At 35.6% G+C, this 23,312-nt stretch overlaps 1 protein-coding gene across 8 annotated transcripts in view; it reads left to right on the top strand.

Moving 5' to 3' along the window:
• Nucleotides 2,516-23,312, top strand: part of LOC106504370 — a 51,156-nt gene continuing 30,359 nt past the window's right edge. The window contains exons 1-6 of one of the 8 annotated variants that reach the window (XM_021098472.1): nt 2,517-2,792; nt 5,515-5,567; nt 10,735-10,779; nt 17,587-17,607; nt 19,582-19,602; nt 22,005-22,022. In XM_021098472.1, the coding sequence (XP_020954131.1) occupies nt 10,749-10,779; nt 17,587-17,607; nt 19,582-19,602; nt 22,005-22,022 (91 nt within the window). In that variant the 5' untranslated portion in view covers nt 2,517-2,792; nt 5,515-5,567; nt 10,735-10,748. Of the gene's footprint in view, nt 2,793-5,514; nt 5,568-10,734; nt 10,780-16,533; nt 16,546-17,586; nt 17,608-19,581; nt 19,603-22,004; nt 22,023-23,312 lie in introns of those variants that run through there. The other 7 variants (XM_021098476.1, XM_021098477.1, XM_021098470.1 and 4 more) reach the window with 7 other exon arrangements.

The following is a 23,312-nucleotide window of genomic DNA, read 5'->3' as shown; positions in this document are numbered from 1 at the left end:
CTAAAAGAAGCTGGATATCAAGGAAACCGGTTTCTGAGCATTAGAAGGGAAAAAACAAACGGTTGTCCTTTCATTTGGTATGTGATTTAATATATTTTTGGAAATATATTTTGAGAACAACATGTGTACTTGGAAGAGTGTACATCATGGTTCTTCCTCATCTGCCTCTGTGACAGGTGCACCTGGCTGAAACCAGAAGCTTGGGCCATGGCATTCACAATAAGGGCAATACAGCTCAAAAGCAAAACATTGGGAAAAAAAAGGGGGAGAGAGAGAAAAAAAGAAAAGCAAAACTTAGAAGAACTGCCAAAAACTGAACTTGAACGAATGGTACACAAAGTATTGACATACCTGAAGGTGACATGGGCTGGTCTAAAGTAGGGAAGCTGAACCAGTTCTTTTTACCAATAAAGGCAGAATCTAAAGTAAGGATCTGAGTGATTTTCCAGAAATGCCTTTATCATTATTAACTTTTTTTCTGGCCTCCATAATGAGTTAACAGAGAAACCATCCCCCACTTCTCTGGTCAGCGATAGGCCAAGGTATCTCACTTCAGTAGCTAGAATTACAGTAGGTTTACTTGGTAGAAACTCCTGATACTTTCAATGGAATTTTCATGGTAGGGCATGGATGTTATTTTTTGGCTTAACTTTTTCCCTATTTTACTTTCAATAGAATTTTTATGGTAGGGCATGGATGATATTTTTGGCTTTATTTTTTTTCCTATTTTACTTTTTTCAAATATTCATAAGCAACAACAGTTTCACCAGTAGTGAGAGAGTAAATAGCAAACATTAGACTCCTAGAGGGAAAGGAATGTGAACATCACCACCTTGGACTTCCTGGCATTCGCACAAGGTCACAGTTTGCTTTAAGTTCCTACAGTTCTTCAAAGTGAGGGAGAGTTTTCGGAGGAGCTGGCTCATCTGATGCTCCTTGAGCATACAAGACCATTAAAATCCGTTTTAAATCTTTTACATTATCAAAATACTTCCTCCAAATAGCACTGTTCTGAATTTCTCATCTGCAAAGTGTTCTGCGTACATATTTTCACTAGTCTGCCTGACTGGAGGAGGGGGTGGGTTTGAGAACTTGTTGCACTGAGTCATCCAAATCACCCATCTGAGGTGGGAGGGACGGGTGGACTGGGGATTTGGGATGGAAATGTTCTAAAATTAGGTTGCAGAGTTCTGGCCTGGCTCAGCAGAAACAAATCTGATCAGCATCCATGAGGAGGCAGATTCAATCCCTGGCCTCGCTCAGCGGGTTAAGGATTCTGCATTGCCGTGAGCTGTGGTGTAGGTTGCAAACACAGCTTGGATTTGGCATTGCTGGCTGCAGTGTAGGCCAGTGGCTACAGCTCCGATTCCACCCCTAGCTGGGAACTTCCATATGCCGTGGGTACAGCCCTAAAAAGACAAAAAAAAAAAAAAAATTAAGTTGTGATGATGGTTACACAACTATAAATATAATAAAAATTCACTGAATTATAAAGAAATAAACAAAAATTAAAATATAAAAAAACTCAAAAAAACAAAAAAACAAATTGTCCATCTGAGAAGAGAGATCACACAGAGCATTCGCAGACATGGAGTGAATGGCTCCAAGGCCAAAGAAATGTATGATGCTGGCATCATTGTGGGGACTGACAGTCATGAGGGCCAAATAAGGTTTTCAGTCCAGAGATCAAATCTGAGGAATTAAGACATGTCTAGGATATTTAGACAATCATCCCTAGAATTTTGTATATATCTTATGAGTTTAAACTGAATGCAAGTGATCCAACAATAAATGAATGGTGGGTTATTTCTGAGTTCTTCTGTACAACAAGCATTAGAATTTCTAATTTAGTTTTATGGGCTGATGTCATTTAAGGTATGGGAGTATCCTGGAGAAAGCAAACTCTTGACAAATGTAAGTATCTATTGGAGATTTTTGCACAGACCAGCTATAAACATTTATGGGGCTGGAGACGTAAAATTAAGAATCAGCTACCCTCAATGGCCCAGGTAGATTTTCCATAAACTGTAATATCAGTAAGGCTAGATTGCAAAAACTATAGTGGCTATATATGTATATATATATATACACACAATCCTCAACTCTGAAAAAGTGTAAGAACATAAAACTAGAAATTTGGTATACTGGAATTCCCATCGTGGCTCAGTGGTAAGGACCCATTATTGTCTCTGTGAAGATGTGGGTTCAATCCCTGGCCTCCCACAATGGGTTGAGAACCAGGCATTTCTCTAAGCTTTGGCATATGTTGCAGATGGAGCTTGGATCCAGTGTTGTCCTGGCTGTGGCAAAAGCCTCAGTTGCAGCTCCAATGTGATCCCTGGCCCGGGAATTCCATGTGCCACAGGTGTGGCCATAAAAAGAAAAGAAAAAAAAAGGAAATAACAAGTTGGTATACTGATATTTCACTTAAACGTCTATGCTATTCTCTTGAAAACAATAATAATAATAAAAGCAGGAAGAAGGACAGCCATTCATCAGAGGATATTAACATGTGTGTATGTGTCTTCGTGTGAGCATATATATCAGCTTTACATTTATGTGAAGTCAAATTTATTGCCATCATGTGAGCAAAGGAGAGTAAAGTACAGTCCAGAGTCCCCTTCTCTGGGGCTTCCTGCCCTTGTGCCCCTCTCATACCCCTGCTGGTTACAGAACAGGGAGGAAGACAACTGGGTGTTGTGACTGACACTTGCAGGTGGCAGGCTTCAGTATTTCAGAGGGGGCTCAAGAGAAGCGAAGAAACGGACCTATTTTGTTGATGATTAAGCCCGGTGAGTTAAAAGTAAAGGGTGTTTCCTGGGGAATTAGAAAGAGAAGAGCCTGAGAAAGGTCAATGGAGACATGACAAATTTATATTAAAAGGCCCAAACTTAGTGTCTTTGATTCTCATAATTTGTCCATCTTTCTTTTTTCTTTTTTTTTCGTTCCCTGGTTAGAAAACTTGAAGGGTTCATCTGGAACAGCTGTATGCTCTCCAGCGCTGGGTACTGGGCTTTCATCCTGCTCTCTCTGGTCTTCAGAACTTGTCTGGCTCTGTTCCGATTGGGCCTGTACCCATCCCATGGCCTCTGTCTCTTCCTTCGTATTTCAGTTCCCCTTTCATCACTGTTTGTCCAACGGCTCTTTTTTTTTTTTTTTTTTTTTTTCTGTCAGGTGAGAACATTCTGAGTCCTGCTCCTTCCCTGTACCTCCTTCCCTAAACTCAGCCTCTCCTAAACAGATGAGGAAAATGGGACTTCATCCTTGTAATCTTACTTACTTACTTACTATAATAAAATCTAAAACAGAATATGAAAAACAGGTACTATTAAAATGCATGTAAAAAGAGTTCACTAAGATATAGAAGCATAATCCTCTTCTCTTCCTCTCCTACAAATGCCTTAGTAAAAGCGTTATCTTTTGTAAAAAGAATTGCAACAATTAGACTTTTGCTGCCTATTTCCCAGCACTATGTTCTGTCATTCTGTAAAGGGAATACATTTCCTGCAGAACTGTCTATATTATACCATATGCATTTGCCAGCTATGTATTATATTTCCTCCTTTTGTTTCCTTGATCATGTCTTCGGAAGGAAAAATATTTAAAGTTTTGTTAAGGTCCAATTTATAGATTATTTATGACTCATGGTTTACATGTCCTAAGAAATTCTTGCCTAATCCAAAGTCTCAAAAAAATTCCTCCTACGTGTTTTCTTAGATGATTTATAACTTTTGTTTTATATGAAGCTCTATGAGCCTTTTTGAAAAGTTTTCAATATTGTGAGATAAGAGTTCATGATTACTTTTTTCCATATTGTTCCAATGCTATTCATTGAAAAATTATCCTTTCTCCTACTGAATGCCTTTGGCACTTTTGTTGCAAATCGTTGAAGCAAATACGTACGGATGGATTTCTCTATTACTCCTTCAGGTACACTAGTCTATATATCTCTGCTAATGCTAACAACATACTTCAGAGTTAGTGTAGCTTACTGAAATTTAAAAATATATATAAGCCCTCTGGGTTTTTTCTTCATTTTAATATTTCTTTGACTGGTCTAGGGCTTTTGGCATCATTTTGTGAATTTCCAAAGAAGTAAAAGGCAGCTAAATTTTGATGGGGGTTATGTTGGTGCAATAGGTGATTTGGGGGAGAACTGTGATTTTAACAATAGTGAGTCTTACAACACATAAACTATGGAAGTTCTCTCCCTTCACACTTTCTTTAATTTTTCATAGACGAGATCCTATATGTCCTTTATTATGTATATTTTAAAGTATTTTACACTTCTGCTAATACAAATGGAGTCTTCTGTGTTTATCATGGTTATTGCTACTGCATACACTTAAATTGATAATTGTACATTAACTTTTATTCTATAACCTTGCCATATAGACTTATTAGTTGTTGTTAGTTTGCTTTGTGGATTCCTTAGATTTTTTTTGCATTGATTATTTTTTTGCACATTATCTGCAAATAGAGACAGTTTTACTTTTTTTCTTTCTGATTTTATGCTTTTTTTCTTTTTACTGCTAATACTTCAAGTAAATTATTGATGAGAAGTCATGAGGATGAGCTCCATTTTTCTGTATTTTAATCTTTAAGGAAAACATTCCATAGTTCACCATTAAGTATGATTGATATAAGCTTTAGGGCTTTTCCACAGATTTCACTGATCAGATAAAGGAAATTCCCTTTTATTACTATTGTAGTGACACTTTAATTTTTAAAACCGTGAACAGATGGAGTATTTTGTCCAATTTTTTTTTGTCCTTTGGAATGATTACCTGTTTTTTCCTTTATTTTCTTAATATGATGAATTGCATTAATTGCTTGAGAATATTGACTGGTCTCGCATTGTTGGGATACATTCTATTGACTCCAATCTTCTCATATATTTTGGATTCAAAATTGCAATTTCTTTGTAAAGGCTTTCTTTGTCTTTGTTTATGCGTGCTGTTGGGTGTGGAACTTACTTTTTGTGTAACATCTTTGCCAGGTTTTGTTTTTAGTTTTATACTGATCTCATGAAACAAATTGATAAATGCTCCCTCCTTCACGGTTTCTTCAAGAGTTTCTGAATGATTGGTGTTATTTTTTCTTCTAATGGTCAAAAGAATTCACAAGTGAAATTACTCTTCTGAACTTTTTTGTGTGTGGAAAGGTTTTGCTGACAAATTCCATTTCTTTAAAAGACTTAGGGAAAATGATATTTTATGTTTCTCTCGTATTACCCATAGTAAATTGTATTTTCAAAGAATTTTTAGGAAATTTAATCATGCTTTCCCAATTCGTTCCTATAAATTGATAAAAATATTCTTCCATTATCCTTTTAATATATGTAGAATTTATAGTTACAGATCTTTTTTTATTCCTAATACTGGTCATTTGTGTTAACTCTTTTCAATTCTTGATCTGATAAATGAATAGTTTATCAATTTTGCTGTCTTTGCAAAGAACCAATTTTTGGCTTTTAAAATTTTTTCTCAATCATTCACCTCTTTGCTTTTATAGATTTCTGTTGGTTTGTGAAATTGACAAGCTGATACCAAAGAACTCAAAATAATGTAAGTACCTTCTTTCTTACACTTTGCAATAACTTTGCTTCTGGAATATATTCTGCAGTAGATTGGTGTAATTATTGATATGATTGCATTTATGTTTACACATATATATAAATACACACACACACACACACACACAATATTACTTGTCTCCTCTGATTTTTGTGCTCTATACTCCCTTTTCAGTATTCCTTGGATTACTTGAATATTTTTAGGTTAGGATACGATTTTCACTTGTCTTTTGACTTTTTAGCTTCAACTCTTTGCATCATTCTTATATATTTTTTAAACAGGTATGTATGTCTCTAAAAGAAAAGAAGGGAAAAGTGGATTATTTCATATATCTAAATATTTAACACTGTTGATACCCTTCATTCTTTTCTGAAGCTCTGATTTTTCTTCTGGCAATGTACCTTCAGAGTGAAGAATTTCCTTTAGCATTTCTTAAAGAGGGAGTTTGCTGATGACTCATAGCTTTTAATTACCACAAAATATCTTTATTTGTCATTAACCTTGAAGGATATTTTTGGCTTACATTAGAATCTGGGGTTGGAAATTATTTTTTTTTTTAACTTTCTTTCATGTTACGAAGATACTGTTTCACTGCCTTTGGCCTTTCAGAGTTTCTGATAAGACTCTGTACCATCAAATCTTTGTTTCCCTTATGGAATATGTCACTTTTCTGGATACTTTAACAGTCTTCTTATCTTTGGATTTTTCAGCTTTAATTTCATATGCCTATGCATGGTGTTCATAATATTTATTCTTTTTGGGGCTCCACTGAACCGATTGGAACTTTAAATTTGTTGTTTTTGACTAAATTTTGGAGGAGAAGTTGAAGAAGAACCATTACTTCTTCAAATATTTTTCTGACACATTCTCTTTCTACTTTCTCTGAGTGCACATATCTATACGTAGTGCCCTCTGCTGTGGTCCTACTGGTCCCTCAGTCTCTGTTGTTCTTTTTCTCATTCTGTGTCTCTCTTATTGGATTGGATCATTGTTACGTTCATATATTTTTTTTTAGATATTGTACTTTTTAAGTTTAAAAATTCCCATGTGATTCTTTTTTATATTTACTTGTTTTCTGTGAATTTCCTGTTTTTATTCATAATGAACAAGTTTTTCTTTATCTCACCAGTCATAGTTACAGCAGGTTTAGAGTCATTGTTAGATATTTCCAACACTTAGTTCATTAGCAGGATGCAATTTATTGCTCATTGTTCATCTTTTACCTGGAGAATGTGTCACATTTAACTGGCACTTCATATATCACTTAATTTGGAATGTAGCCTGGACTATTTCAATGTTATGTCACAGAAACTCTGAAATCTTTTACATATTCTTAATTTGTATAGAATTATTTGCTTTAGCGGACACCTGTTGGAATTCAAACTGTAAGCACTATGATGCCTGTGGTGGGTGACACTTAGATCTCAGTTCAGATTTTATAAGAAGTCATCCCCAAAAGGACATGGATGACAACTCAAAGGGATTTAGGACAAGTCTGTATGTGACTCTGGGTTTCTCTTTTTTGGTTCTCCTCTCCTGTATTCCTCTTTCATTCTTCTGTGTTCTTAGTTCTTTCTCTGGTTGCTATATACAAAAATATGAGACTTTCTATTAGAATATAAGCAACATTGCTAACTGGGTGCCCTCAGGGTAAAGGCACAGCAGTTAGGAAACCTGATTTATGCTGATCACTTGCTTCAAGTTTTTACTTGCCAACAAATCCTGTCTGTTTTTGTTCACTCTCCAGGGCTCTTGAGTAGTTGCTTCTTAGTTTTCATCCAAAGTTTAAGGTTCCTTTCTGTGAGGAGGGTCAGTTTGTTACTAGGCTAATTCTCTAAAGAGAGGCAAACATTTTTTTACCTTAAAAATATATCAGGCCAATATATGTATAGCTGGGTTACATTGTTGTACAACAGAAATTGACAAAACATTGTAAATCAACTATAATAAAAATTAAAAAAATATACCAGCCCATTTTATATCTGTCAAATTTATTCCAAAATGATTTACACTGTTGGCAGGATATGAAAACTCCAGTTACTCCCCATGTTCACCAAACTTGGCATTATCAGCATTTCATTTTAGGTATTTTAGAGAATGCATAGCATTATCACCTATTGTGTTTAATTTGCATTTCCTTGATGGTGGATGGAGCTGAAAATATTTGCAAATATAGATTTATTGACAAAATACAACTTTCTATATCCAAAATCTCAGCGAACTAGATGAAGAGGAAGGTACCACAACAGGCTAATATTAAATATAATATTGTTCATACAAACAAGCACAGCTAACATCTTACTGAATGGTGAAAAGCTGAAAGCTTTTCCTCTAAGATCAGAAAGGATGTGTGTCCACTCTTGCAACTTCTATTCAGCATAGTTCAGGCATTCCTCTTTTTATTGCATTTCATTCTACTGTGCTTTGCAGATATTGCATTTTTTTACAAACTGAATATTGTGGCAATCCTGCCTTGTCAGATGATGGTTAGCATTTTTAGCAGTAAAGTATTTTTTATTGAGACATGCACTTTTTTTGACATAATTTGATTGCACACGTAATACACAGTAGTATAAAGGAAACATAACTTTTATATGCACTAGGGAACATAAGTCACAAAAATTTATGTGACGTATGTTATTGAATATTGGAACTGAAGCTGCAATATCTCCAAGGTATGTCTGTACTCAAAATCCTAGCCAGATCATTAAGGCAATAAAAGAAGTAAAAGGAATCCCATCAAAAAGACGTAAAATTGTCTGTTTTCAGATGACAGAAAAATATATGTAGAAAACCATGAGGTTTTTCATAAGAACATCATCAGAACTGAAAAATAAATTCAGTGGTTATAGGAATCAGAGGTATTTCTACGTAATAACAAACTAACTAAAAGAGAAATTCAGAAAACAGCTCCATTTAAAATAGCTTCAAATAGAATAAAAATTAGGAATAAAATGAACCAAGAAGGTGAAAAATCTGTACACCAAAGACTGTAATGACACTGTTGAAGGAAATTGAAAAAGACCCAAATACATAAAAAATATATCCCATATTCCTGAGTTGGAAGAATCAATTTTGTTAAAATGTCCATACAACCCAAAGTAATCTACAGATTCAAGGTAGTATGTATCTTAATTCCAATGGCATTTTTCACATAAAGAGAAAAAGTAGTCTTAACATCTGTATGGAACCACAAGGGACCTTGAATAGTCAAAGCAATCTCAAGAAAGAAGAATAAAGCAGGAAGCTTCATATTTCCTGATTTCAAACTCCATTCTAAAACTATAGTAATCAAAACTGTATGATACTGTATGATATAAACAAAAGCATAGATCAACGACACATAATCGAGAACCCAGAAATAAACCCATGAAGAAGTTAAATTATTTTTGATTAAGTTATGAATAATACTCAAGGGGTATAGTGTGGTCTCTTCAATAAATGACATCAGGAAAATGGGAAAACCACATGCAGAAAAATGGCATTGGAAATCTATCTTACAAATTAACCCCAAATGGATTAAAGACTAAAAAATAAGATTTGGTATCATAAAACCACTAGAAGAAGACATGGAGGAAAAGCTCTTTGACATCAGTCTAGGTAGTAATTTTTTGAATTTGACACAGAAAGGACAGGTACCAGAAGCAAAAATAAGTAATGGGATTACATTAAACTAAAAACTTTCTGTACATCAAAGGAAATATTCAGCACAATGAAAAGGCATCTGAGAAAGTGGGATACAAAACTGCAAATCATATCAGATAAGGGATTAGTATAGTGAATACATATAGGGAGCTCAAACAACTCCATAGCAAACAAACATCCAAAAGGGAAAAAAAAAACAAAAACAAAAACAAAAACTTTACTTAAATATGGACAAAGGACCTGAATAAAAATTTCTCCAAAGATATGCAAATATGCAAAGAATATATGAAAAGGTGCTTAACATCCTTAATCATCCAGATAATGAACCCCAATAAGATATCATCTCACAGCTGTTGAAATGGCTATCATCACAAAGGCAAACAATAACAAATGTTGGTGAGGATGTGAAGAAAAGTGGACCCTCGCGCGCACTGCTGGTGGGAATGAAAATTGGTATAGTTCCTATGGAAAACAGTATGAAAGTGCCTCAAAAGTTAAAAGTCAAGTATCAGGACTTCCCATCATGGCTCAGCGGTAAGGAACCCAACTAGTATGCATGAGGACATGGGTTCAATCCCTAGCCTCGCTCAGAGGGTTAAGGCTTTGCCATGAGTTGTGTTGTAGGTCACAGATGCAGCTTGGATCTGGAATTGCTGTGGTTGTGACATAAGCCAGAAGCTGCAGTTTTAATTGGATCCCTATCCTGGGAACTTCCATATGCCATGGGTGCGGGACTAAAAAGCAAAAAACAAACAAAAACAACAACAACAACAAAAAAACCCCTATCATATGATCCACCAATCCCATTTCTGTATATACATTTAAAGGAATTAAAATCAGAATCTCAAAGTAATATTTGCACTCTTATGTCCATTGCTGCATTATACACAATACCTAAGATATTGCAAAACCTAAGTGTACAAAAGATGAGTGTACAAAGAAAATGTGGATAAGTGCACAATGATATATTATTCAGCCTTAAGAAGGAATAAAATCCTAGCTTTTGTGACAAGATAGATGAACATAGAAGACATTCTGCTCACGGAAATAAGCGAGACATATAGAGACAAATGTTGCATGATCTAATTTATATGTGGACTCTTAAAAAAAATGAGAAAAAAGCCAAACACAAAGAAACAGAGTAGAATAGTGGCTACCAGAAACTGGAGCATGGGGAAAATGGAGACATGTCTTTTAAAAGGAAAGAAAAAGAAAAAAGAAAGGAGAATGACTGTTTGCAGGATGTGGGGAGAGGGAACCGTGGGAAGTTTATTATTTAATGGGTACAGAGTTTCAGGGCTGCAAGATAAAAAGAGTTCTGGAAATGGTTGTTGATGATGTTTGCACAATATGAATGTGCTGAATACAACCAAGCTCTACACATGAAAAATGGTGAAGATAGTAAATTTTTTGTGTATATTTCATCACAATAAAAACTGGGGAAATTGAATAAATTCAACAAAAGTCATGAAGTAAATAATTCTTTTCTTTTCCTTTTTTACTTTTACTGCAGAAAGAGAAGAGATCATGAGAAAGTCACAGGGGATTCCTGTTTCAGGCAAGAAATAACCTCCTCAATAACTTTTATTCACATTCCATTGGCAAGAGCTAATTATATTGCCAAATAATGTTGCAGTGGAGATAGATAATATACTCTGGCCAGGACGGTGATCTAATGCATCTCTCCTTTTATCACGTGTGGATCAAAAGAAGCAGGAGCCAAGAACATTGGGTGTCCTGTGACTAAATTTTCCTGCAAGTACCAGCAAGATGCATGAAGCAATAACTCTAGAATGCTGCCATTTTTTTTTCTTACAAGAATACAATCCTTAGACCTATAATATCCTCCTTGAAAAAAATGTCAAGGAGGCATTTTTTTCAACAATTTTGTTTAATTTCAAGGGGAGTCAACTAAGGAATAAATCAAATCAATGTATATAGGGGGCTTTACCTGACAAATACTGCTCAAATAGTTTTGGACACATGAGTGCCTTTACTCTGTTCTTCATCATCATTTTTTAAGCACCTCTCCCATGTATGAGCAGAGGTTTTCCTTTTATTCTGAAAAAGGTAGAAGACTCAATGCAAGATCAATAGTTGATGTATTTATTATCTCAAGTTATTGATTCTTTGATTTGTTATGTTGCTACAATTTATGCAGATACTACTGTTTTTTTTTTCTTCTTAGAGTCACACTTGGAGCATGTGGAATTTCCCAGGCTAGGGATCGAATCAGAGCTGCAGGGGCCAACCTGCACCACAGCCACAGCAATGCCAGATCTGAGCCACATCTGTGACCTACACTACAGCTCATGGCAATGCTGGATCCTCGACTCACTGAAGGAGGCCAGGGATCGAACCCATGTCCTCATGGATACTAGTCAGATTCTTTTCCATTGTACAAAATGGGAACTCCCAGATACATTTTTGAATCAAGTGAATTATATTACTCATACACCTCCGAAGTACCAAGCCTTTTCAGAGTGGCTGACGTGAATGTTTTGTCCAAAATATATTCACGACATTTGACTTAGATCTGATCTACTGCCATTGAAGACTTTGTTTCCTTTCCTTTCATGGAATTTCATTATAAAGAACTGAATTTAAGCATTAGTTAAAAAATAAATTTATAAAACACAATTTTATATATCCATCAGTTGATGAAAATTTTCTAAATAGGGTAGCACAAGAAAATTGCCCTGTAATACTACTAAAAGCAGTGGTTCAATATGTTCTAATATAGTTTTGTAGAAATTCTATACCACATAGCCTTTGCAATACAGAATTGTATATTCATATTGGTTAAAAAAAACCTTATTTAAATATCACAACCAAATAAAAAAAGCCTAACTAATGACAAAAGGGATCAGGATCATTTTTAAAAGGTGAACATGAGGGAGTTCCCATTGTGGCTCAGCAGTAATGAACCCAACTACTGTCCATGAGGATGTGTGTTCAATCCCTGGCCCTGCTCAGTGGGTGAAGGATCTGGCATTGCTGTGTCTGTGGTATAGGCTGGCAGCTGCAGATCCAATTTAACCCCTAGCCTGGGAACCTCCACATGCCATGGGTGTGGCTCCCCCCCTAAAAAGAGACAGACAAACAAAAAAGTTGAACATGAGAAGTAATATTCCTGAAACTTTTTCTCAACAGTAAATTCGCTCTTTTTGTGCCAATTTTCATTTTGGGAAGAATACACACTATGGACAAAATTGAGACCTCAAACACTGTACTTATGTGTGCATGAGCCAAAATGCAAAGTATGTGTGTTTGTGTGTGTGTGAGTTTATGTTCATCTGCATTCTGAAAAGTTTAATTTTATTTTAAACATCAATTTTGTATTCATTTCATATTTTATTTGTATTTACCCATTATATTTTCTTTGATCTCCTCATTTTATGTTTCAGGAAATCCTCAGGGGAAAAAAGCTAAATCTTTTGGAAACATGTTAACTCACAAATCCCTTTTACACTACCGATTTCTCGAGGCCTTGAGATTCCCTGTTGCTAATTCATACACCTTTCCTTGTTTTGTACTCCTGAATCGCTAACTTTCTCTAATTTTTAACATATAGATTCTCATATCATGTTCTTAGTTTCCCTTGGTTTCTCTCTCTTGAATCCTTTTCAATTCTTACTTTTTCTGTTCCGTATCATTTTCTTCCTGTAAACACTAATATTTTGTCTTTCTGTGACCTGTTCTGGTTTCACTAGGAAGTTGTTGAGAGGAACAGCACTCACTTGAAAAGCATACTGTTTCCACTCTGTATATTTTTCCAGGACATCGCAAGATGGGAAGTCTATCACATATTTCAAGTTCAAGGGCTCATTCTGATGCCAATGAAACTTTCCCAAACTAATAGAGATTTCCCAAACTAATTTCAAAGCCTATGAAATTTATGCTCTCATTGACCAGTCAATGCAAAATCGAGGCTTATTCTCCTACTGTGACAGAATTTTTATTGCCCAAAGAATCCCAGGTATGAAAATATGTCCCACGAATATTCTCAGAATATTTTCTCACTGCAGAAATTATTCTGTGTTTTTGTCATTTTCAATATCACATTTATTGTCTACGTAAACTGCAACTCCTATTAAATGTGTGTGGGAGGACTTTAAATCACAGGGAATGTTCAATTATTGTATATCTCTCAATTCTCAATTTTTCATGTGAAGTACATGAGCACCAATAACTGTGGGTTTTGTCAAATACATTCCTTACACACACATATAGTTCATAGCAAGTCAGTAGCCTCTTAGTCATCTTTTTGCAGTGACAATTTTTAATTCAAAGAGAATTCATTTTACAATTATACTGATTTAACATACATAGAATATATGACTACTGCTACAGAAGAGTTGGGGACAGATAGGTAACTTTATTTTGTCCTTTTCATCTCTTTTCAAATATCTCTCTTGTGATTAAGTTTGTGTTTTCATTTTATGATGAAAATGTCAGAGTTATAATGCAAAAGCAGAATCAGTGATTGATACATTTTTTATCCCAGAGGGATAGTTAGCACTCCATTCTACTTCCTTGCATCGGTGTATTGCCAGTGTGTGGGAGGACTTTAAATCACAGGGAATGTTCAATTATTGCCTTTCATCAAAGGGTGTATGGAAGTTTAAAAAAAAAAAAACTCACATATTTCTGATTGGTGAGGTTGTCTTCAATCCTGTGGTTCCAGTTCCCTGGAACATGTGTCAATTAGGATTCCAGTGAAAACCATAGCAGCGTCTGAAATGTTTGTCTTCCTTTTTTCCTGACATTGCGCCCTCATTTCAAGTTAACTACTTCTTTCCTCCTTTTATTTTCTCAACAAATATGAAGAAAAAAATGGTAATTCTCATTAATGTATTTGTCTGTGTACATACGTAGTCAAAGTTTCATCTGTTTTTGCACTTTCCCTAAAGTACATAGACATCTCTCTCACTGGGCTTCCTTATATGTTTACCTGATTTTCTCCCCTATCTTGTCTTTGCTCTGACTGCTGTCATCTTCCTTTGCTATTCAGTTATCTCACATTGTTGCTTCTTGGATTTGTCTTTTGATTGTGATCTATACATATATTCCTTTTGAGCCACATAAGCTTTATTAAACATACACATCTGAAATATTGGCATTTTCAATAATGATATGAAAGTTTTGTCCAAGGTATGTCAGGTGATTTGATATAGACAATTTCACTGCCATGTGACACTTCCAGTCCTACTTTTCATGGAATTTGATTAATAATATTAGTTAGGCAATGATCAAAATAGAAATTAAAAAAACCCACAAAGTTGTGCATTTCTCTGTTGGTGAAAATGTTGTGACTAAAGGGAGCTCAAGTAAGTTTCCCTAAAGTATCCCTAGAAGCAGTGCTTCAAGATCCTCCCATTTGTACTTATTGTAGAATATATATTCAATAATACATATAAATTACAAGGCATTTTATTTATAAAATCATACACACGGAATAATAAATGTTATTAATGTCTAAAAGGATAAGAAATGGACCACTAAATTCACTAGCGTAATACCATTTTCACTTCAGGGAGAATCCTCTGTGGACAAAACCGGCCCAATACCACCATATTTATGTGTTCATATTTTGAGTGTGTGGGTGTGGATGTGTTTGTGTGTGTGTGGGTGTGTTTGTGTGTGTGAGTGTGTGTTTTTGTGCGTATCTGTGCCCTCATAGGTTTATTTTTATGTATAGATTTTGCATTCAATTTGAATTTTCTTCACATTTCCCATGATGTTTACATCGATCTCTCCATTTTAATTTCAGAACAACATTAGAGGGAATATGGTAAATTTTCTGAAAATCTGTAAATCGCCCCCAATCAAAGTGACTGCTCTCCTGTTACCTTAATATTCCCTGCCTTTTAATCTGATACCATTCATTGGCTCACACGTCTCCTGAACATCTGCTTCTACTTCCTCAACTGATAGCTTATGGATGTTTCCCAGAGAAGTTCTTTTTCTTTGTATTTCCCACCTTCCATGATTTCCAATTCCTTCTTTTCCCACTCTATAGCAGTCTTTCCCAATTGACATTGGCTTTTTCTGTTTTCCAGACATGTGCTATAATGTCACTTAGAAGGTGGTGAGATAAGAGGCACTAGGTTGATAGGAACACCCTTTCCATTTTGTGTATTTTCCTGAACCATATCTAGTGTGACACCTGGACACATTTCTTGTTCACTGGCCAATTTTGATACCAGTGATATTTTCATGATCTAAGAAATGAGAGAGGACTCCCACTTGCTGAGTTCAGTTTGTCCATCCATTGTCCTTTGAAGGCATGTGTAAGTTCTGTTATTGGCCATTTGTCAAGTACAAGTTTGAGGCTCATTTTTCCACTGCTTTGGAACATATTACCCAAGCATGCCAAAGTATACAAAAATTTTTTTATGATTCTCATTGAAATTTTAATACAGACAACCATACGAACATTTCTTTTTCTTTAACTTTTTCAATGAAGCTATTTAATTTTATTAAACTTCAATTCCTGTTATATATTTGCAGAAGGAATTTAGTCCACAGGGAATTTTTCTTTTTTTCGTTTCTTTACCATTTTTTTTTCCAGAGCTGCACCTGTGACATATGGAAGTTCCTGGGTTGGTGGTTGACTCAGAGCTATAGCTGCCAGCCTATGCCACAGCCATGGCAAAACTGGATCTTTAACCCACCCAACGAGGCCAGGGATTGAACATGAATCCTCAAGAGACTATGACGATCCTTAACCCTCTGAGTCACAATGGGAACTCCTCACAGGGAATTTTCAATTGCTACTTACCTCTCAATTTTCAATTTTTCATGTGAAAGACATGGAAACTCTTATTTTGGAATTTTGCCCAAGTTGGTGTCTTACAATACAAATGCAATTAGAAATTTAACATGCTCCATGGAATGATATTTTTAATGATAATTTCTATTTCAAAGGGAATCCAATTCAAGTACATATAGATTTAACATTTGTATGAAGCTGTATATAGGTACGTCTACACACAAAGTATTGTTCAATGGTGACTTGAGTCTGTTTTTCCTCTCTCTTTACAAGCACCTGTTTTGTGTTATGAGTGCGTGTTTTCCTTTTACTCTGAAAAAGATACAAGGCTGAGTACAAACCAACGATTGAAATAATTCTGTATCTTTTAAACCAGAGGGAGGGCTATTTACTGCCTTCCATTCTGTGATTTCCAGCTCAGTCCCTTTGTCATCAGAAGGTGCATGGAAATGAAATGATGCTTCCTTTGATTGCTGAGATAGTCTTTGAATTTTGCAGTTCCAATTCTCAGAAGACAACGATCAGAAATAACTTTGGAAGTGTTTGAAAGTTTTGTTTTCCTACTTCCTGGTATTGTGCCCTCATCTTGAATGAATTCTTTCTTTCTTTTTTTTCATTTATTGACCAATATAAAGAGGAAACTGATAAGTCCCATGAATGCATTTCCCCGTGTTGTTAAGCATGACTTTATCGGTTAACTGTGCCTTTCCCTTCAACTTCCAAAGATCATCTTTCTCAAATCCAATACGTGCATATTTTACATGATTTTTCCTAGGATCTTACCTTTGCACCTGAAGTTTCCCTATTTATTTGCTATTCAATCATCCCTCAATACTGCTATTTGATTTGTCCTGTTATTGCAGTGTATTCACAGACATTCCTTTTAAGTCGAGCATTTTTTACTAATCATACGCCTCTGAAGTAATGGTTTTTCAAAGTGGCCAAAGTGAAAATTTTGTCCAAGACATGCTCAAGTCACATGATTTAGACCTACTTCAAATCCATTAACACGTCTTTTTGCTGAACATAATAAAATCGTATTTAAGTATGGATAAAAGAGAAACATCCACAATATTATATATTAATTGGATAATGAAGGTATTCTTAGTAATGGAGCCCAGGTGATATACCCTATAGTACCTCTAGAAACAATGATGTAAGATCCTCCAATTCAGCGTATGTGGCTGTATATGTCATGTAGATAGCATAATAAACAGATTGTATACACACTTTAATTAAAGGGCCAAGTACTTATGACATCCTATAAACTGAATGATAAAAGCCTAACTGTATCCAAAGGGATGAGGAACATTTTAAAGGTTAGCATGAGAAGTTCCAGTTCTAAAACGTTCACTCAAATCAGACTACTCACTCATTTTCTGCCCATTTTCATTTATGAAGAACGCTCTTCAGATAACACTGAGTCCTATGCGTATACGTGTATGAGTGTGCGAGTGCTTTCGTGTATATGTGTTTATTTGTGGGTGCATCCACGTGGGTTTAATATGAAATATGAATAGTGCGTTAAATTTGTATTACCTTCCCTTTTCTACATTATATTTACATTGATATCTCCATTTTCTTTTTCAGAAAGACCTGAGAAAAGTGTAGGTAAGTTTTCAAAAATCCCATTGCTTCCAAACCCATTAAAATGACAGTTTTCTCCTGGCATTAACATTTCCTGCCTTTGAATCTACATCCGTCCTCTGCCTTGCTCTTCTCCTGGATGTCGGCCCTTCCCTCCCCAATTATATGTGTATGCATTTCATTCTTAATTACCTCAATGTAGCATCATCTCCCAACCATCCATAATTTCCCATTCCTCCTCTTTTCATTCCTTACCTTTCTTTCCCGATGGACACTGGCTTATTCTGTTTTCTAGAGCCATGCAGTTGTTTCACTGAGAAGTTGCTGGGATGAAGGGCATTAAGTTGACAGGCACACTGTTTGTCTTCCTGAAACACAATCCAAAGATAGGAACTCTGTCACATATGCCAAGTTCAAGAGACCATTTCCCTGCCAATGACACTTCCTCAAACATGTAGAGATGAGAGATGTCTATCATGTGAGTGATATTTGTCGATCTACTGTCCTATCATTTGTAAATATCAATTATTAGTTAATATGAAGTTGAGGTTCATTTATCCACTGCTCTTTAACATGTTATCCAAGTATTTCCAGGTTAAAAAAATTTATACTTGATTCTCATAGAAAAATTTTAACGAAAAATCATATTGTTCTATTTTTGCACTTTCAGTAACACAATATTAATTTAGCCAAATTGAAATTCCTGATAAATAATTATAGCACTTATACCTCAGGAATTGGTCCATTATAACATACCTCTAAAATACCACTTTTCATTAAAATTTCATGACATGCAATTACCTAATATGATATCAAGTATTTTTCACACTACAGGAATAAACTTTTTGTTTATTGAACTATACTCAATGTACAATATTGTGTTAGATTCAAGTGTAGAGCAACGTGATTCAGATATACATGCATATAATCTTTTTTCAGATTACTTTCCATTATAGGTTATTTCAAGACATTGAATATACTTCCCCGTGTTATACAGGAAATCCTCATTGCTTATCTATTTTAGATGTAAAACAGTGTATCTGCTAATTCCATATTTCTAATGATCCCTCTCCCATCTTTTTTCCCCTTTTGTGGCCTTAAGTTTGTTTTCCATGTCTGTGTGTCTGTATCTGTTTTGAAAACTAATTCATTTGTATTACTTTTTTAGATTCCACATATATGTTATTTAATACTTGTCTTTCCCTGTATGGCTTGCTTCACTAGTATGATAACCTCTAGGTCCATCCATGTTGCTGCAAATGGCATTCTTTTGTTCTTTTTTATGGCTCAGTAGTATTCTGGTGTGTATATATACACCACTTCTTAATCCAATCATCTATCAATATACATTTAGGTTGTTTCCATGTCTTGGCTGTTGTGAATAGTGGTGCAGTGAACATGCAGGTGCATGTGTCTTTTTCAAGGAGAGTTCTGTCCGGATACATGCCCAAGAGTGGGATTGCTGGGTCATATGGTAGTTCTATGTATAGTTCTCCATAGTGGTTGTATCAATTTACATTCCCACCAACAGTGAAAGAGGGTCCCCTTTTCTCCACACCCTATCCAACATTTCTAGTTTGTACACTTTAGTTTCCCCACTGAAAGCCAAATACCTCACTTAATCATACAAACTGAAGAGTGAAAGCCTAACTACTGACAAAAAGTGATTACTAACTTTATGAAAAAAATTACCCCCAGAACTAACATTTCTAAAATCCTTTCTCAATGTAGTAAAATGACTCAGGTTATGCCCCTCTCCATTTCTGGAAATGGTTCTTAGCAAAAGTGACTATTTGGTCACTCTGAATGGGTTAGCATGTGTGTGTGTCTCCGCGGGTCTGGGTGCTCCCATATACAAATGGTTCCATATGTGCATTACTGTTTTGTGTTTTTGTTACCAGGCTATGAATGAGATGCACTTTAAATGCAAATTTTTAGTAAGAGTGAATTATCTTTGTTTTTTGAGGTTTACATTGACCTTCTCATTTTATTTTTCAGCGGAACTTTGGAAAGTATTTGGTAAAGTTTTCTGACATTCTTTGCCTCATAACCTTGAAATGATTCTAATGTTCCCTGCATTTCTATCTGCATGACATCCACTGCTTCTCTTTCCCTTCTTTGCCCTCCAATTTTTTGATATGGACCTACTCCCATTTTAATATCTTCTGTTTGGTTTTCCCCATTCTATGCCTTCCCACACCTTGATTTTCATGGAGTATCTCTTCTTTCCTATAAACATTAGATTTATTTCCCTAATTTATACATCTCCAGAGACTTGTTGATTTGACTTTGATTTTAAATGTAATGTAAAAAACAAGAGGTATTAGGCTCATCAGCACACCTCTTCCATCCTGTGTACGTTTTCTGATAAATGACCACTGAGGTAGAATCACTGTCACTTTTCAAGTTCAAGGGACAATAACCATGCAACTGATACTGATCCAAACTTGAAGTGGAAAGCAAACTCCACATTTGCTGAATGAAGTTTCTCTACCTTCTGCTCAGTCAAAGGCTCATTTTCTCCTGTCATCCACTGGTCAAGAATGGAGTGAGCTCTAAGCTAACTCTCCAACAAACCTTGATCTTATTAGTCAGTTGTTCCCAGGTATATAAATAGTTTACCTAAAATAGTGTGGCATCTTAGCTTTCAAAATTACTCATTCTGCAACCTGCAAATGTTCTTACTGTGTTTAGAAGGATATCATCTGTCCAGGGAAGGTCATGTGATAACAGATCTCTCATTAATGAAATGTTATGTTAGTGAAATGAAGAGTGGTATTGCTTGGCAAACTGTAATGAGTTTTTACAGAAAACGCTAAGTCAAACACTAAGATTTTCCAACCTCTATACTCTTGATATGTTTTCATTTACATTTTTGTTTTGGAGAAATTGCATTTAGCCATCTATCTCTTTACACTTTGTAGGAAGCTAAGAGTGCCTAAGTCTCCATTAACGCATGTGTAGAGGAGGATTTACTCTTTACTGTATGTTTCCTCATCACTCTTTTTCTGGCCACACCCACAGCATGCAGAAGTTTCAGGGCCAGGGATCAAACCCAAGCCACGCTAGGACCTGGGCCACAGCTGTGACAACACCAGGTCCTTAACCTGCAGAGCCACCAGGGAACTCCATCATCCCTTATTAAATACATCTCTAGTATATCTGCTCATGGAACATTTTTTATTCTGAAAAAGGTAGGCGGCCCAACACAAGCCCAATGCCTGAAAATGCTTAATCGAGAGGAACTCCTATTCTACTTCCTCTGATGAGGCCATTTCCAATCTTACATTCATGTGGGAACCAGAAAGTATGGACTTAAAACCTGCACTACTTCCCATTACTTACTTGGACATTGAGCCTCATGATTTAGATTCTCCTCAGTGGAGGGCCATTTGAATTTGAAATTTTTGACCTCTTCTCTTCCTGCCATTGACCTCTTGTTTTTAGTGGATAGGTGTTTCCTTCATTTTATTTGACTGATTAGTTAAGAGGAAAAAGGTATATCTCACAACTTATATCACTTTGTACCTAAGCAGGTTTCATACGATTCCCATAACTTTGTCTTCAACACGCAGTTCCCATCTACCCCAACACCTACAGACATTAAACTTACATGATTTTTCTTGTTATTTAGTCATTGCAGATCAAAGTTGCCTTCTGCATTTGTTATTCAGTTTACTTCCATTCCTGCTTCCGTGATTTCTCTTCTTGATACAATCTAGGCAGACATTTCTTTGTGTCAGCTAAATGTCACTAACATTAGTAATTATACATTGCAAAGTTCTGCCATTTTCAAGCTTCTGCAGTGAGGTTTTTTCCAAATATGCTCAGCTGTTTGATTTACAACCACTTTCACTCTCATTTAGGACTGAAATCCCTTCTTTCACGTGAACGTGATTTCATTAAGAAGGGCTTCCCTTAGGCATTATCTAACATAGAAATTTGCATCACAAAAGTTTATGTGTTCACCAGTAGACAAAAGTGTGAATAGAACTATCCAGGAAACAAACCCTGCATTTCCTCTGCAACACTGGCCAAAGATGTCAACGCAATAGTTAGAGCATCTTGAGACATCTTAGCTATTACAGTAGTGATGTTGACTCCATCTATTATTAGAGCTCATAATCCTAGTAATAAAGCAGTAGTTATGGCAAAATAGGTAAAGAACATTTTTAAAATGTAACATTTGGAACTATTACTTGAATATTTTGTCCTTAGTTAAGGCGACGTTTATTTTTTACTCTTATTCTCCTTCGGGAGAATGCTCTCTTGACAAAATAAGATGTCATCCACTCTGTGTGTGTGTGTGTGTATCATTATTCAGCTAGTTATAAGTTTATATATGAATTGTCTAATAACTTGTGTTTCCTGTTGTTCCATTTCCATGATATTGACCTTAAACTTTTCACTTTATTTTTCAGAACCTCAGGGAAAAAATGGTAAGTGTTCTAAAAAGTTGTTACTCATTAATCCTTTTTACACGACTGATTTCTTGAGGTCTCGACATTCCAAATCTCTTAATCATCATGCTTTTCTTTGTCTCGTCTTTTTCTGGAATGTGTATCTTTCCACTTGTAATTTTTTGTTATAGAATTCCCCATAGAAAGTTTTGTTATAGAATTCCCCATAGAAAGTTCTTTCCATGAAGCTTTCCAGCCTCAAATCCACATCCAACTCTGCTCTTTCTATTATTTCTTCACTATCAATAATAGCACTTTTATGTTTTTTTAGAGAATGGTTTCAGGCTCATTAAAAAGTCCATGAGTTGAAGGACATTAAGTTGAAAGGCAGTAGGTTCCATCCTGTTTACCATCCAGGACACACCCCTAGTTAGGACCCTGTGACATTCCAATTTCAAGGTTCCACATTTATGCCAGTGGGACTTGCTGAAATCTGCAGAGGTGAGAGAAAATGCCCAGCAGCCTACCTGAAGTATGACTCTTCATTGTCCCTTCAAAGCCTTTATAAATCCTGCTTTTTCTTTCATCCAGAAACTTGAGGAGCATTTTTCCAACTGTGCCTGAAAACCAAATTCAAGCACTCCAAGCTAGAAGAATATTTCCAATATTAATTTTGGAATTTTATTTCTAACTATGGAAATTTGCTGTTGTTGTTGTCTTTGGTTTTATATTGTGAATGACAGAATGATCACCTTGGTGGCCTGAATTCTGTTTAACAATTGTAGAAGAATTTTAAATCTCAAGAACTGTTCAATTGTTCTTTCAATTCTCAGCTTTTGATGTGAAACCTAAAGAAACCATTGCCCTAAGAAGTTATCGAGAATTTTTTTCCTAAGACAGCATAAAATTTTCATAATGTTAATGTCTTTTAGTCATATTTTTCAGTAATAGTTTTTTTTTTATCTTTTTTTTTTTTTTTTTTTTTTTTTTTTTTTTTTTTTTAGGGCCTCACCTGCAAAATATGGAGGTTCCAGGCTAGGGGCTGAATTGCAGCTGAAGCCGCCAGCCTATGCCACAGCCACAGCAGCACATGATCCAAGCCGTGTCTGGGACCTATACAGCTCACTGCAACACCAGATCCTTAACCCACTGAGCGAGGCCAGGGATCAAACCCATGTCCTCATGGATGCTAGCAGGCTTGATATCCACTGAGCCATGTCAGGAATTCTATCAGTGAAAATTTCTATTTCAAGGATAATTCAATTCAGAAAGGTATCAAATTAATATATTTGGCAGGATTTAAATGACTTCTGTAGGAGGTATATTTGT

The sequence above is a fragment of the Sus scrofa genome, chromosome 7 (assembly GCF_000003025.6).
Source record: "Sus scrofa isolate TJ Tabasco breed Duroc chromosome 7, Sscrofa11.1, whole genome shotgun sequence".
NCBI classification, from domain to species: domain Eukaryota; kingdom Metazoa; phylum Chordata; class Mammalia; order Artiodactyla; family Suidae; genus Sus; species Sus scrofa.
The sequence above is the reverse complement of the archived record's forward strand: the minus strand, read 5'-3'. Positions and strand labels throughout refer to the sequence as shown.